Genomic DNA, 17,344 nt, shown 5'->3' with positions numbered 1-17,344 from the left:
TGGTACACCTTTATCTTTCAGCAACTTGAGAAAACAGTAAAGACCTAAGTTTTCTCTATTCACATTTTGCGTTTTAATAATGTTTTAGTAAATATTTCAGATTTTTTTAAAAAGGAAAATGATACTCACTGTAAGTGTGCCACAACCTCATCAATATTTGTGACATTAACCTTGTCTTGTATGGCTTTTACATTATCTTTGAAGTTGGAAGGAGCGAAAAGGCTAGAAGAGGATGGAATCAGAGTTAAGGAAAATTTACATGCATTTTTAGTAATAACTTCTTACGCAATGTTCGACATGCACAAATAAAATTTACTTAACTGCTGTTTAAACAGTCTCCATAAACATAATTTCACTTATGTTGACTTTGTGATGTCACTCCAAAGTAACACTCCGATTTCTGATTGACCTGAACCTTTTGTTCCCTTTGGTCCTATTGACACAAAACCACACAATGGCTACTGATCTACCAGTAAGTCTGCGGCTCAATTTTCCTGCAATTCCAGCTAAATCCAGAAATTCTTTAATGCAGCCTTTAACCACAGTCTCTGAAAATGAGGCAACAGTAAAATGAACCCATGTAAAAACATTTCATGTATATCACCGCAAGGCTTGGAGAATATTACAAGCCCATGGATGCATGTCGATCAATAGTAATAGTTTGTCAGAGAAATAAAAACTGACTTCTACTGGTAAGGCATCAGCTGAAATCCTACTTTTCTATCTGAATAAAAAGGAAAATGTAGCAGAATTACAGTGAGATAGGAAGGTTGAAACAACTGGAACAAAGGCTAAAGATGCTCATCACAGGCCAGGCTGGGATATGATACAAGTATGCTTTTTCTGTTATTTGTGAATCACCCGAGAGAACAATATTAAAATAGAAAATTATATAATTTTGAAATACACAAATCCAGGAAAATGAAACACAGAGTTCTGAAAATTGAATTCAAGACAGACTTGAGGTGCTACATGCAATCAAACCCAGATGCCCCTGATTTTGGTCAGCTGCCTCTTGATTGGCTGGTTAACAAGTTGAAATACAAGGTTTACATCATTAAATGATAATGGGAAGATTTTGAAGTCAGTCAATGCTTTTTTTTTATATTCGTTGCCAATCTTTCCAATTCTTTGTCAAATCACAAACGCCAGAGGTCACCTTGCACACATCAAGGATCACTCTGCGCCAATGCTCTTAGCCAAAAGGCCTAGAGCCACTGCACCGTTCCTGGAAGTACTGCAATACCAGGTTCGTGCCATGGAGGTGGATGGGTCAGGCCCCCCACACACCTCCATGGAGGTGGATGGGTCAAGCCACCCCACCCACCTCCTATTTCCAAAAAGCATAGGAGAATCACCTTCCTGATCCAGGGAGAACCACGTTGGGGTCATGGTTACTCCCCTGTCAGTTCAGTTACGCATGATCTTAGCCAAAAGGATGAAGTCAGTCAATGCTTGTGTTGGCTTAAATATTTATTACAGGCAACTCTCGATTATCCAGGTCCCTCGGGGATTGGGCTATTCCGGGTAAACGATTTTTCCGTTAGGGTGAGTTTACATTTTAAACTAAAAACTTTAATGAATCAATACAATCAGCTACAAATAGTAACAAAAGATGGACATTACCAGCATGCATGTACAGGTTCTGTGCCTGGAACCTGGTGCCGACTCTGCCCCCATTCCCAACATCAGCCGCAGCAGCGCACACACACACCAGCAAAGCAAGGGCAGAGGAGGGTGATTTTTACGGTGAGTGGGGGAGAGAGAGAGAGAGAGAGAAAGAGAGAGAGTGTGCGAGAGAGAGAATGTGCGAGTGTGAGAGAGAGAGAGAGAGAGAGAGAGAGAATGAGCAAATACAAATGAGCACAGTGTTTGGAAGGAGATTTCTGCAAATTATTTAGGGCTGCCTTTTCACTTGTTAGCAACATAATTTTAAATCCTGTTACAACGGTTTTCCTTGGATCCGTGTACGGATAATCGAGATTTGCCTGTAATATGTCCTTTTTCTCACTTCAATTCAAATGAGTGGCAATCTTTTCAAAACCAAACATTGAAGGAATTTTTTTGAAAGGGAGGTAGGTGAGTCAGTTTAATCGGCATTACATTCAAAGCACCCAGTGTCACAGACATTTAGTGTAAGGAGCTATGAAAAGACATTACTAAACAGCACAGATGGGACCCATATATCTGCAGCTGCAACCAAAGATTAAGAAAGGATTACTGCCTGAATGCGTACTTGTCAAAACACTGAACTCCAGACACACTTGAGTGGGCCAGTATTAGCAGATTCATTCTTTTCACCTGAATCTGCATGAAAAGCAATCCATAACAAAGCCTCAATCACAAATTGAAATAACATTCTGTACATAAAACTTTGCATTCGTACAGGAATTCTTTAGTAGTTTTAGTTGAAAATTAACAGGCATTGGTCCAAATACTTTATTTCTTTACAGCCCAGCAGGTACCAGGTAAAATTAAACAGATTTTGAAAAAATGTTATGAAACAACAAAGTGTCTTTCTAAGCAAATATGGCAAAAATAAGACTAATTAGGACCAATGAGATCAGTCAACACCGATGAGTGCAGTGGATGAGATCAGTAAACACTGGTGTGCTGTGGAATAGATTTACTGGAGAGGATGCCTCCTGCTGGACATCAATCCAGCCGATCAGCTTTGTGTGCTGTTGCCAAAATGGATGTTGGCAGGCTTCCACGGAATTGCCCTGTAAAATGAAGATCTTTTCGACAAGCAGCATCATGGAATGGTAGAATCATCGGTTATGTTTGTGATCTGCTTCCCTATACTGTCTTCAATCTCAGCAGTCGTTCTGGGGAGATGCTGAGCAGAGAACAGGAGAAAGTTATCTTCAATTGTTCTTCTACATCTTCCAACAGACGGCTATAAAGCTACACTGACATAAGCCTGTTATTGATTACACACAACCCCCTTCCAAGATATGGATGAGACACGACATCAAAAAGTATAGAAAAATATATCATTAAGGAAAAAATGGTAACGAAAAGAAATGCCCCGTTTTAACGCCGGGCCAGTTTTCGGCAGGTAATTTTGGTGTGAGGTCAAAACTCATCTGCTGCAGCCCCCCAATAATAAATGTGTGCATATATGGACATCAGATGAAGAAAGGGCTGTTTTCAATTGTTATCACTCCATTGCTTGCTGATATTTTCCAGGTTGCATGTGAAGAATGACCAGTTACAGGGCTTCCAGCATCAGTCAGCATTCGCATGAGGGGAAAAATACTGTTTAGGTAAGGGATGGCAAGTAATTTATATGGTGCTAGTAAAATTTGTTGAAGTTCAACATGTAGAAGATTTGACTGCTTATGTTGATAAAATAGAACCGACCTTTAAGATGTTTTTTTTAGCTATCAAAATGTGAACCTGATCAGCTTAGTGCAGGTAACATATGTAATACTGTGGCCCCAAACTAAAAGCGTGAAGTGCCATTTAAAAGCTATGAGTATATTATGAATTATACAAGAACAAAAATTATTAAACTATAATTCCTTGTAATTATTATTATATTTTTTTTAAAAGCATGGTTGATTTTTCTCACCCCCTGCCCAATGTCATTCTACAGGAAAGATGTAACCACTGTCAGCTGCACCTGTTCCAACCTCATGGCCCTAATTTTAACTCCGGTCAGGTGGGTAGCGCGGTGAATGCAAAAGTCACTCGCTGCAGAAATGAGGCCCAGGTTATTTTAACTCCAGGGCCTCATTTAAATCACACCGGCTGACTCACCCCAACTCGTCACCTCCCCCCCTACCCCACCCACCCCTAACCCCAGAACAGAAGTGTTAGAAAAATCACGCAGCCACCAACACAAAGTAGATAATTTGCAAGGGCCTCATATGGCTGCAGAGATAGTGAATGCATTGGTTGTCATCTTCCAAAATTCCATAGATTCTAGAAAGGTTCCCGCAGATTGGAAGGTAGCAAATGTAACCCTACTATTTAGGAAAGGAGGGAGAGAGAAATCGGGGAACTATAGACCAGTTAGCCTGACATCAGTAATATGGAAAATGCTAGAATCTATTATTAAGGACGTGGTAACAGGGCACTTAGAAAATAATAATAGGATTGGGCAGAGTTAATGTGGATTTATGAAAGGGAAATCATGTTTGATAAATCTGTTTTTTGAGGTTGTAACTAGCAGAATAGATATGGGGGAACCAGTGGATATGGTGCATTTGGATTTTCAGAAGGCATTCGATAAGGTGCCACACAAGAGGTTATTAAACAAAATTACTCGTGAGCATATTGCATAGGTTTAGTCTTAACAGCTGCGGCAGTATTGGGTAAGCCATGACATCTTTTACTTGATTCATCCAGGTAAGGCACTGGAATGACCACAGTTTATGATGCCAGTTATCACTCCCCCCACTGGAGTGGAAGTAAACTACAGAACCAGTGAGAACCTGTTCAACCTGTACCGTCTGCAGTCCAGCTCCAAGACCACCTCAACCTCTGTCTTCAAGCTACAGTACACAGACGACACCTGCATCTGCGCATATACAGAGGCTGAACTTCAGGACATAGTTGACGTATTTACTGAGGCGTACGAAAGCATGGCCTTACACTAAATATCCGTAAGATAAAGGTCCTCCACCAACCTGTCCTCGCTGCACTGTACTGCCCCCCAGTCATCAAGATCTACGGCGCGGCCCTGGACACCGTGGACCACTTCCCATATCTCGGGAGCCTCCTATCAACAAGAGCAGGCATCGATGACGAGATCCAACACCGTTTCCAGTACACCAGTGCAGCCTTCAGTCGCCTGAGGAAAAGTGTTTGGAGACCAGGCCTACAAAACTGCCATCAAGCTCATGGTCTACAGGGCTGTAGTAATACCTGCCCTCCTGTATGGCTCAGAGACATGGACCATGTACAACAGACACCTCAAGTTGCTGGAGAAATATCACCAACGATGTCTCCGCAAGATCCTACAAATCCCCTGGGAGGACAGGCGCACCAACATCAGCGTCCTCATTCAGGCTAACATCCCCAGCATTGAAGCACTGACCACACACTCGATCAGCTCCACTGAGCAGGCCACAGACACGAGACTCCCAAAGCAAGTGCTCTACTCGGAGCTCCTTCACGGCAAACGAGCCAAAGGTGGGCAGCGGAAACGTTACAAGGACACCCTCAAAGCCTCCCTGATAAAGTGCGACATCCCCACTGACACCTGGGAGTCCCTAGCCCAAGACCGCCCTAAGTGGAGTAAGTGCATCCGAGAGGGCGCTAAGCACCTCGAGTCTCAACGCCGAGAGCATGCAGAAATCAGGCGCAGGCAGCGGAAAAAAGCGTGCGGCAAATCAGTCCCACCCACCCCTTCGCTCAACGACTATCTGTCCCACCTGTGACAGAGTCTGTGGCTCTCTTATTGGACTGTTCAACCACCAAAGAACTCACTTCAGGAGTGGATGCAAGTCTTCCTCGATTCCAAGGGACTGCATATGATGATGAAACAAAATTAGGGCTCATGGGATTGGGGGGTAATATACCAGCATGGTTAACAGACAGAAAACAGAGATTAACTAGTGGGGTACCGCAAGGATCGGTGCTTGGGCCTCAGCTATTCACAATTTATATCAATGATTTGGATGAGGGGACCAAATGGAATATATATCCAAGTTTTCTGATGACACAAAGCTAGGTGGGAATGCAAGTTGCGAGGAGGACGCAGAGACTTCAAGGTGATGTAGACATGCTAAGTGAGTGGGCAAATGGAATATTGGGCTCAATTTTGCCCAAGCCCATTTTCTGGCGTATTGCCAGAGTTACGCCCGTTTAAGAGCCAGTTGTGTGAGAAGGAGTGCTGAGTGAGAGCATTGAAAAAATCGGATCTGCAGCAATACAAGATGCAACACGATGCAAGGACCAAGAATTTCTTTCAGGATGAAGTGGAGGCACTAGTTACTGTGATTGAGACCAGATGGCAGGAGCTGGACACCAGTAGAGGTCACATAAAAGTTCCATCCAAAGAAATAAAGAAATGCTGGAACCAAGTTGCAGCACATTACTGCGCAATGGTGACCACCACGAGATTTGGAGGCCAGTGTAAAAAGTCAAGTAGTTAGTGTAAGTAAATTTTCAGTTATTCAATAGAATTGCAATTGTAAATGTGACCAGCTGTATGTATATGTCCCACCCAGCAGAAAGACACCCTCTCTAAAAAGTTGCATTTTCATCTTTGCAGAGGAAGGTGGCACATAATAAATGGGAAAGAACTCGAACAGGCGGAGGCCCGGCAAATCTACAGCCACTGACACCCTTGGAAGAGAGGGTCGCTGCTTTAATGGGTCCTGCCTGGAGAAAAGCAATCACCACTGCACAAGCTGGGCCCACACTCGAGGGAGAGGGTAAGTCCTGCAAATTCCACTCTGGCTTTGCAAAATGTTAAGTACTGTGCGTGCTAGCCATGCTTTGGTTCCTGGGGTGTCTCCGTCAGCTACGCTTCATCATGGTCCTTCAAATCAGCCTGCTGCCTACGCTGTGTGAGCTTACTCATGCCACCCTGCCCCCTCCTCTGCTGCTAAACATTTGTCTGTGTTCTGTTATATTTTGCAGAACTTGAGGCCAACCCTGACGATGTAGAAGAATATTCAGACGTGGACGAGCCTGAAGAGGAGAACATCTTCCAATCCCACTGGCCAGACCAAGAGCATGGGGGTGAGGGGGAGGGGATGGAGATGGATGAAGCCCCCACTATTTTATTGACTTTGGTGGAGGTGCTGCCCATTGAGGTGCCAGCCCCTTCAGTGACTAGAGGTTTGAGTGTTGGTGGGACATTCCATGGGTTCCTAACGTCCGAGGCTGCAGGTTCCAATGGTGTGGTGCAACAAGGCACACCCAGGGCCCCACCTTCCGAGGCTGCAGGTTCTAGTGGTGTGGTGCAGCGAGGCACACCCAGGGCCGCACCTTCTGAGGCTGTGGGTCCCAGTGGTGTGGTGCAGCGAGGCACACCCAGGGCCCCACCTTCCAAGGCTGTGGGTCCCAGTGGTGGGGTGTGAGCCACACCCGTGGGGAGGAGGGGAAGGAGAGCTCGACCACACTCTCCTGAGGATCTAACAGATGTGGTTCAGATGATGGCAATGAGTGGGGAGAGCATTGACCTCACGTGATCACTCTTGGTCACCATCAGTGGGGTGGGTGATGAGGTAGCGGGACTGTCGGGAGAAGTAACAGCAATCTCTCGAGAAATGGGAACAATGTCCGGGACCATGAGTGAGGGAATGTCACAGGTAGCTGATGTGCTGTCAGTGAACATCAGGGAGGGAATGTCAGAGATGGTGCAAACACTATCACTGAACATGAGGGAGGGAATGTCACAGGTAGTTGAGACAGTTTTACTCAACATGAGGTAGGGAATGTTGCAGGTAGTTGAGACACTGTCAGGGCGCACGAGAGACGGCATGTTGGAGTTAGCTGCTGCAATAAGGGAACACGCCCAGACCCCGCGCCCATTGACAGAATCAGCTGCCACTCCCACTCCAATCCCCACACCAGCCTCTGATAGTCCCCAAGCTGGGCCCTCCACATTGCCGCCTGTCGCGACAACCTTCCCCACCCCCCCAACAGGTGCACATTACCAGAGGTCTTAGAAAGAAGAAGCTTGGTACCAACCCCAGAAACACTGCACCACTGCCTGCAGACACAGGTGATGGAGTCACCAAGAACAAGCGCGGCGGACAGTCTTAGAATAAGGTGGAAGATAACCGGGGGAAGCCTTTCTTTGCTGCTGCTGCTGTTATTATTATTGTTACTGTTGTAACTTGTTCTCAAATTAAAAGATTATGTAAGTTATGTAAATTAACAAGTTTAAAAGTTAGCAAGTGATCTTAAAGTTTTTAAGTGATCTTACGAGTTTGTAAGTGATCATAAGTGAAAACTTTAAAGATTGATACAAGAATAATTTTATTAACGTACAAAGAACTGTTAAGCTTTTGAATAAAATATATTTGACATTAAATCTGAATCATTTCCATTATTTGTTTGGTTATTAGCACAACGTTTGAAATAAACAAGAATCATTTCCATCATTTATTCCATTAACACAACACATTACCGAACAGGTCCAAACAGTAAATATGGTCCATGTGAAATAGTTGTCGCTGAGCCTTCAGGCAGCAAAGCATTCACAGATGAGCTGCTGGCGCAAGGCTTGAGCAATCGTTAAAGGGGCACGACGGCTCGTCCTCTGCTGTCGTGCTTCGGGTTCAGGTACTTGCATGGCTTTCTCATCCTCCTGATCGTCATCTGCATCTTCCTCCTCATTATCAGTCACCATCACCGCAGGTGGGTCTTGTCCTACCAGCTGCTTCTGCCTCATTAGAGACTGGATCAACTGGGCCTTTATACATTGGAGTTTAGAAGGATGAGAGGGGGTCTCACAGAAACATACAAGATTCTGATGGGACGGGACAGGTTAGATGCGGGTAGATTGTTCCCGATGTTGGGGAAGTCCAGAACCAGGGGACATAGTCTTAGTATAAGGGGTGGGCCACTTAGGACTGAGATGAGAAGAAACTTCTTCACTCAGAGAGTTGTTAACCTGTGGAATTCCCTGCCATAGAGAGTTGTTGATGCTAGTTCATTGGATATATTCAAGAGGGAGTTAGATATGGCCCTTACGGCTAAAGGGATCAAGGGATATGGAGAGAAAGCAGGAAAGGGGTACTGAGGGAATGATCAGCCATGATCTTATCGAATGGTGGTGCAGGCTCGAAGGGCTGAATGGCCTACTCCTGCACCTATTTTCTATGTTTCAATGTTGGCTAAGTTATGCAGCATGCAGCACACAACAGTGAACTGACTGACAATCTCAGGGGAGTATAGCAAGTAGCCTCCGGAATGGTCCAGGCATCAGAAACGCTGTTTCAATATGCCAAGGGTCCTCTCTATGATGCTGCGCGTCGCAATGTGCGACATGTTGTATTCTCAGTCAGCTTCCGTCCAGGTTATGCGTAGGGGTGTCATGAGCCAGGTGGCAAGACCATACCCTTTATTTACGAAAGGATATACTTGCTTTGGAGGCAGTTCAGAGAAGGATCACTAGGTTGATTCCAGAGATGAGGGGGTTGACTTATGAGGAACGATTGAGTAGGTTGGGCCTCTACTCATTGGAATTCAGAAGACTGAGAGGTGATCTTATCGAAATGTATAAGGTTATGAGGGGGCTTGACAAGGTGGATGCAGAGAGGATGTTTCCACTGATGGGGGAGACTAGAACTAGAGAGCATGATCTTAGAATAAGGGGCCGCCAATTTAAAAGAGGTAAGGAGTAATTTCTTCTCTGAGAGTTGTAAATCTGTGGAATTCGCTGCCTCAGAGAGCTGTGGAAGCTGGGTCATTGAATAAATTTAAGACAGAAATAGACAATTTCTTAAATGATAAGTGAATAAGGGCTTATGGGGAGCGGGCGGGGAAATGGACCTGAGCCCATGATCGGATCAGCCATGATCTTATTGAATGGCGGAGCAGGCTCGAGGGGCCGTATGGCCTACTCCTGCTCCTATTTCTTATGTTCTTATTATGTTTTGTCTCCCTGTATCCAGCTCTACCCTTCTGGTTGCTGCTGAAACATGGCAGATATAATGCTCTCGTGTAGGATGAACGTATCATGGGTGCTCCCAGGGTATCTTGCATCGACTGACATGATGCGATGCATGTCGTCACACACGAGCTGTACATTAATGGAGTGGAAGCCTTTTCTGTTCCTCTACATCCCGGAATCCTCCAAAGGTGCTCGCAAGGTGATGTGGGTACAATCAACGCAGCCCTGTACCTTTGGAACCTGTTCAACCTGCGCCATCTCCAGGCCAGATCCAAAACCACCCAAAACTCTGTCATCGAGCTACAGTATGCAGACGACGCCTGCGTCTGCGCACATAGAGGTTGCACTCCAGGACATAGTCGACGTATTTACTGAAGGGTACAAAAGCATAGGCCTTACGCTAAACATCCGTAAGACAAAGGTCCTCCATGAGCCTCTCTTCACCGCACAGCACTGCCTCCCAGTCATCAAGATCCACTGCGCAGCCCTGGACACCATGGACCACTTCGCATATCTCGGGAGCCTCCTATCAACAAGAACAGGCATCGACGACAAGATCCAACACTGCCTCCAGTGCAGCCTTCGGCCGCCTGAGGAAAAGAGTGTTTGAAGACCAGGCCCTCAAAACTGCCACCAAGCTCATGATCTACAGGGCTGTAGTAACACCTGCCCTCCTGTATGGCTCAGAAGCATGGACCATGTATAGTAAACACCTCAAGTTGCTGGTGAAATATCACCAGCGATGTCTCCGCAAGATCCTACAAATCCCCTGGGAGGACAGGCGCACCAACATCAGCGTCCTCATTCAGGCTAACATCCCCAGCATTGAAGCACTGACCACACTCGATCAGCTCCGCTGGGCAGGCCACATAGTCCGTATACCAGACACAAGACTCCCAAAGTGCTCTACTCGGAGCCCCTTCACAGCAAACGAGCCAAAGGTGGGCAGCAGAAATGCTACAAGGACACCTTCAAAGCCTCCCTGATAAAGTGCGACATCCCCAATGACACCTGGGAGTCCCTGGCCCAAGACCGCCCTAAGTGGAGGAAGTGCATCCGAGAGGGCACTGAGCACCTTGGGTCTCAACGCTGAGAGCATGCAGAAATCAAGCGCAGGCAGCGGAAAGAGCGTGCGGCAAACCAGTCGCACCCATCCCTTCCCTCAACGACCATCTGTCCCACCTGTGACAGAGTCTGTGACTCTTGTATTGGACTGTTCAGCCACAAAGAATTCCAAGGAACTGCATATGATGATGAAACAAAATTAGGGCTCATGGGATTGGGGAGTAATATACCAGCATGGTTAACAGACAGAAAACAGAGATTAACTAGTCTTCCTCGATTCTGAGGGACTGCCTATGATGATGATGATATACCTTTGGGAAGCCAGCAATCGTGGAGAACCTACAGTCCTGTCACGCATTGCTTGGGCGGCCATGGGGAACTTTATGTATATACTGTAGCTGTCACCTGCCAAATGCAGACATGTGTTGCATGTTGAGAGATGGCGCACACATCCCCAGTTGTAGTTTGAAACGATCCAGAGGCATAGAATGAAAGTGCAGCTGTAACCTTCACTTCAACTGCCAAAGCAGTCCTCCTGATGCTTCTAGGTTGCAGGTCTGCTTTCACCAATTCAGAGATCTTAGTTACAACTTATTTGCGGAAACGCAGCCTTTTGATACAGTCTGCATCACTCAAGTGCAGGTTCGAATGCCTGTCTCAATATATCCGACGTGGGTAAGGCCTCCTGCCCAGCACCCTACGGGCGATGATGTTCCTCATGTGATGACGTTGAATCAATTGTCTCCTACCTAGCACCATGATGCAGAAGGCTCACACAAGGTATGGCATTGTCAGTATTGCTCCCCATAGTTAAATTTTACCTTGGAAGAAGCTTAAAACGGCAGGAAGGCAGGACAGGTTCTTTGTTCTCTTTCCCCAAGGTCTGTACGGATGGATCACACCCAGGTCTTGTGACTTCTCCTCCCTCTCCCGGCCGTCGCTCAACCAATTGCAGTCTTGTGACTTCTCCCCTTCCCCAAACTCATTGTAGTCTTGTGCCTAGTGCAGCAGCCTCCCGATCTGCACCTCCCTCCCCGGGCTCAGTGCAGAAGCCTTCTGATCTGCACCTCCCTCCCCGGGCTCAATGTAGAAATCTTCCGATTGCCACCTTCACCCCACCCCCCGCCCCGCTTGAAGACGTTCGGTGGTGGTGGTGTGAGTAAAAAAAAATGAAAACTTCAGAAGTCCAAGAAATTTCCAAAACCTAACGTAGAAAAATCATATCGAAGGCAGTTACGCCGGTGCAGATTCTAGGGGGAAACTTTGAATTAAATACTTACGCCAGAAAATACGTCGCAATGACCCAGGAAAATTGGGCCCATAATGTGGAGAAATGTGAAGTTATCCACTTTGGCAGGAAACATTTTTTTAAAAAGAGTATTTTGTAAATGGTGAGAGATTGGGAAATGTTGGTGTTCAGAGAGACCCGAGTGTCCTTGTACAGAAATCACTGAAAGTTAACATGCAGGTACAGCAAGCAATTAAGAAAACAAATGGTATGTTGGCATTTATTACAAGGGAATTTGAGTATAAGAGTAAAGATATCTTACTGCAATTATATAGGGCCCTGGTGAGACCACACCTGAAATATTGTGGAAAGTTTTGGTCTCCTTACCTAAGGAAGGATATACTTGCCATAGAGGGAGTGCAACAAAGGTTCACCAGATTGATGCCTGGGATGGGGGAATTGTTCGATGAGAAGAGATTGAATAGACTCGGCCTATATTCTCTCGAGTTTAGAAGAATGAGGTGTGATCTCATTGAAACATACAAAATTCTTACAGGGCTCGACAGGATAGATGCAGGGAGGATGTTTCCCCTGGCTGGGGAGTCTATAGAACCAGGGATCACAGCCTCAGAATAAGCGGTCGGCCATTTAGGATTGAGATGAGGAGAGAATGCTTCACTCAGAGGGTGGTGAATCTTTGGAATTCTCTATCCCAGAGGGCTGTGGATGCTCAGTCATTGAGTATATTCAAAACAGAGATCGATAGATTTTGGAATATTAAATAATCAAGGGATATGGGAATAGTGCAGAAAAGTGGAGTTGAGGTACATCAGCCATGATATTATTGAATGGCAGAGCAGGCTCGAGGGGCCAAATGGCCGACTCCTGCTCCTATTTCTTATGTTCTCGTGAGCAGGTCTGGGGCAGGGGAGGCCTAAACTTTCTTTGTGGGGTCCAAAGGAGCAATCTGGACCCAATAAGGAAAGAAAAACTTACAATTTTGTGGCCTCCTCTTCCTGGAAGGTCCTAACTGGTCCTCACCTGGTGGGAAACTATGGCGGCTTCTCTACTCAGATCCGAATTAAAAACATCATTGGGGCCAGACATGCACATGTAAAGAAGGATCCCGCAGCTGTGGGCAGGTATCCTTGCCGCCTGCCCTGGAAAGCAGGTTAAAATCACGTAGACAGGATCCTATCCACCCAGTCAGACTGGTATGGTTAAAATCGTCCCCCACAATATTGTTGGGCCATAATCCTCTGATTTTAATCCTCCTGCATGTGTGATGCTCATTTGTGTGAACCGTAGGATCGAGATTGGGATCCCTGAAAATCATGCCTCAAACCTTTACAAGTGTAAATTCTGGGGTTTGGATTTTCCAGTCCTTTGCCCCACCATGGTCCAGCCATGCCGGTGGCAGTGATGAAGGTAAAGTGCTGTAAAGGTAAGTGCAAAAGTTTGGCCTTTTAATTATTTTAGCGATTTGTATTGTGGTGGTGTGGGCAATGTTTTTGTGATAAAGAACAGGTCCCCCCCAAGGCCTCACTCGGAGCACACACGGCCCGGCACTTTAGTTCGCGAGTTTCCCATTTTTGCGCCTCGAAAGTTGTACAATGTCTCTCCTAGCACTGCGCATCCTGGCGCAGGGCCCAGATGCCCAAACTTCCTTACTAAAGCGCAACCTATTTCCGGCCGGTAACTTTCTTGCCCCGACTCTGTTTTCACCCCGAAAAGAGAAAAGCATAAAATCCAGCCCTATAACTTGTTGTCCTGATCCGAATCAACTTTGCCAATTTTGGGCCTCAATGGATCTCATGATTCCCCTCAGCTTAGCCTTTGCAGAGTCTGCACTATTATCTCTCAATATTATTACTGATCAGCATAATCTTGCTTCAGGTATTTAAATATTGTAAACTTTTATTTAACCTCATTGTTGCAATGTTGATACACAGCTATATTATATTTCTCTTTATTTGTAATTTTGCTTACACTTTTTCCCCTATTGCATGTTACAGCCATTGCTATGTAATTCCAAATATAAGGTTAAAAAGAGTAGTGGTGATTGCAACATCTATTCTTAACCCTTGTATAAAACCTTGAAGTGAATTATTATTGTTGCACATTATTACAGGCCAATGTCATTATAGTGCTGCTTACAATATATATTTTACCTGAACATGACAACTCATTTAAATCAGAACAGTACAAAAGAAGAAACAATGATGGTTTACATCTGGATCTTGTGTGAACTGATTGAAAAGTTTCGTAATCCAGTGAGCAGTGACAGACTTCAACCTGTTGCTGTCCTCTCCTACATCTGGGAATATGCTCATCTGTTTCCTCTATTTACAGACAAGCAATGAGTCCACCATTTGACTGCAGCCTTTTGGAATATTTACAGCAGGTTAAACAGCTCAATATCAACGTATCAAATTAAAGCTTTTCCTAGAGTCTTCAAGAAGGATATGCCTACATCTCAAAAGTGCATTATCCCTTTTGTTGGTTTTTCTATGGTACATAAATAGTATAAACGCTCAGGAAGACAAGAACGTGTTGCCATAGATCGTCATATGTTATCCAACACTGGCCAGGATTCTGTTCCTTTAGTGCCATAAAATTGTATTAGCTACTTTTGAATAGGTATTTGGTTGTACCAAAGGGGTCAGGCATCTGTCAATTTAAGTGTAATTTGGTACCACAAACAATTCTTCAACAAAACCGATGTTACCTCAACTCCATTTTCCTGTCTTATGCCCATATCCCACAATTCCAAATCACTGTACCCTTGCTTTGTTGATAATAAAACATAAATGGGCCTATTCTATCTGCCTGACAGGTTCCATAAAATGTGATATAATCAGGATTAGTGAAACTAGTGTTAGAAACGAGACTGCAAAATTCTCTGCATTTCTCTTTATATTAATGTTTAAAAAAGTGCAAAGACGAATAGCAATTTGCTAGAACACACTTTTTCTGATGGACTTTTAAAAATTGTGTATGTAGCAGTTCGTCAGTGACAAGCATGCATCAATTTAAAATGGCCACTCACAGAATGAGGTTAGGGCAAATTTATGCAGAGAGCTGTTAGAGCATTGAATGTTTTGCCACAGAGAGTAGTTAAGGCAGACAGCTGCACCTTTTAAAGGAAGAGCAGATGAACATTTGAAGCAGAGGGATGTAGAGCCTTGTAGAGAGTAGGGCAGTAGGATTAGTTTTGAATTGCTCTGGAAAAGAGCTGGCACATATATGATGAGCTGAATGGAAGTCCTTCTGTGATTATGGTTATTTGATTCATATTGCTGCTCTTTTCCAGTGGTGTGAAAGTCATCATGTTGACGCAGTGACATTTTGTATCATTATAAGAACATAAGAATATGAGAAGGGAGTAGGCCATACAGCTCCTCGGGCCAGCTCCACCATTTAATACGATCATGGCTGATATGATCATGGACTCAGGTGCACTTCCCTGCCCACTCCCCATTACCCCTTATTCCCTTATCGGTTAAGAAACTATCTATCTCTGTCTTAAATTTATTCAATGACCCAGCTTCCACAGCTCTCTGAGGCAGCGAATTCCACAGATTTACAACCCTCTGAGAAGAAATTTCTCCTCATCTGAGTTTTAAATGGACGGCCCCTTATTCTAAGATTACGCCCCCTAGTTCTAGTCTCCCTGATCAGTGGAAACACCCTCTCTGCATCCACCTTGTCAAGCCCTCTCATAAACTTCTACGTTTCGATAAGATCACCTCTCATTCTTCTGAATTCCAATGAGCTGAGGCCCAACTTACTCAACCTTTCCTCATAAGTCAACCCCCTCATCCCCGGAATCAACCTAGTGAACCTTCTCTGAACAGCCTTCAAAGCAAGTATATCCTTTCTTAAATATGGAAACTAAAACTGCACACAGTATTCCAGGTGTGGCCTCACCAATACCCTGTATAGCTGTAGCAAGACTTCCCTGCTTTTATACTCCATCCCCTTTGCAATAAAGGCCAAGATTCCATTGGCCTTCCTGATCACTTGATGTACCTGCATACTAACCTTTTTGTTTCATGCACCAGGACCCCCAGGTCCCACTGTACTGCAGTATTTTGCAATTTTTCTCCATTTAAATAATAACTTGCTCTTTGATTTTTTTTCTGCCAAAGTGATAACCTCACTTTCCAACATTATACTCCATCTGCCAAATTTTTGCCCACTCACTTAGCCTGTCTATTTAGGGCTAGACTTTCCACTTTTGTGCAGATCGCCCAAAAATGGGCATTATTTCCAGCGTTGTCAGTAAATATGGGTTTTGAGAGCGCCGTATTATCGCCCATTTTCAAAACTCCAACTTTCCATTTTATAAAATTGGGGGTTACCGTAAACGATCTGAAATGGGCGTTAGCGTTAACATTTTTTGACCTTCTGTCGTAAGGTGTTGGCATCCATAGCAACGGTCGCTTCCCGCGTTTCAGGTCAGGGGTCATCATTACATGTGCAGAATGGGGGTGGGGGGGGGAAGAGAGAGAGAGAGAGGGAGCAGAGAGAAACTGAAAGCATGTATGGGTGTGATGTGTGCTTGTTTGGCTGTTTTGGGAGGTAGGAGGGAGATTTTCCAAGAGCAAAAAGAATAACGTTGTTCCCACCGAGTTTTTTGCGGAAATTTTTATTTTACAATGGAAGGGATGGAGGAGGCGACACAGCACGCTGTGGAGACTGACACTGACGAAAGCAGTGAGGTGAGAGAGGAACAATTGGGAGGACGGAAATGAACGAGGAGATTCTCAGACGAGGCAGAAGGTCAAGTCACGCTGGGTCAATTGACCCAGGGTGGGCATGGGAAGCCCACCCCAAAGGTCTACCAGAGGAAATGGGCCGACATAGCCGAGGTGCGTGAGGATAGCCAGTGCCGCAAGTGCTGGAAAAACCTTGTTACATCCGCCAGAATAATTATTACATTTACTTATATATTTATATAATTTGAATTGTAAGTGTAATGAGTGATTAAAATCAGTTATGATGTCTTGCATTTATACCGGGAATGTTTTATACAAAGCCTGCGTTCACGGTGTACGTCTTTAGGTAAAGAATGATAATTTTCATAATAATCATGATTACATCTGTCGGTTATGTGTTGTATCAGTTTCTGTGATAGTACCGAGCAATAATCTCATGCAATGATCTCATGCCATGTCGTGCTGGTGTTATCTTTTACAGAAGATGCTTTCGAGGAATAGGGCCGAGCAGAAGCTAACGGGTGGTGGGTCACTAGTCATCATCGACCTCACCGACATTGAGGAGCGAGTGCTAGCACTAGTGGGGAGCCACACCCGGTCGGCCACGTAAGCAGCAGCAGAACTTGATGTGATGTGAGTAAAGAATGCACCACTGCGTGATGTAAAGTCAATAGATGCCACACCCACTCATATCCGACCAATAATATGACAAATGAATGATAAAAGTGTTCTCTAAATAATGATGGC

At 44.9% G+C, this 17,344-nt stretch overlaps 2 protein-coding genes and 1 long non-coding RNA gene across 5 annotated transcripts in view; 2 read left to right on the top strand and 1 right to left on the bottom strand.

The window, feature by feature from the left end:
- The window catches only part of ccdc24 (coiled-coil domain containing 24), a 191,937-nt gene that overhangs the window by 86,430 nt on the left and 88,163 nt on the right, over positions 1 to 17,344 (bottom strand). For both annotated transcript variants that reach the window (XM_070886772.1, XM_070886773.1), the window contains one exon: positions 130 to 222. In XM_070886772.1, the coding sequence (XP_070742873.1) occupies positions 130 to 222 (93 nt within the window). The remainder of the gene's footprint in view (positions 1 to 129; positions 223 to 17,344) is intronic.
- The window catches only part of LOC139268519 (uncharacterized), a 35,171-nt gene that overhangs the window by 16,930 nt on the left and 897 nt on the right, over positions 1 to 17,344 (top strand). The window contains exons 1-2 of one of the 2 annotated variants that reach the window (XR_011594045.1): positions 16,412 to 16,750; positions 17,079 to 17,230. The exons of the other annotated variant lie outside the window; for it this stretch is intronic. The gene's annotated coding sequence lies outside the window, so the exon portion shown is untranslated. Of the gene's footprint in view, positions 1 to 16,411; positions 16,751 to 17,078; positions 17,231 to 17,344 lie in introns of those variants that run through there. 2 annotated transcript variants of the gene reach the window in all.
- LOC139268520 (uncharacterized) lies at positions 2,795 to 7,904 on the top strand. The gene is made up of 3 exons (XR_011594047.1): positions 2,795 to 3,269; positions 4,357 to 6,389; positions 6,598 to 7,904. It is a non-coding gene; the product is annotated as an uncharacterized lncRNA (long non-coding RNA).

Source organism: Pristiophorus japonicus, chromosome 8 (genome assembly GCF_044704955.1).
Source record: "Pristiophorus japonicus isolate sPriJap1 chromosome 8, sPriJap1.hap1, whole genome shotgun sequence".
NCBI lineage: Eukaryota > Metazoa > Chordata > Chondrichthyes > Pristiophoridae > Pristiophorus > Pristiophorus japonicus.
Note: the sequence above shows the minus strand (reverse complement) of the source record. Positions and strands in the feature narration are given on the sequence as shown.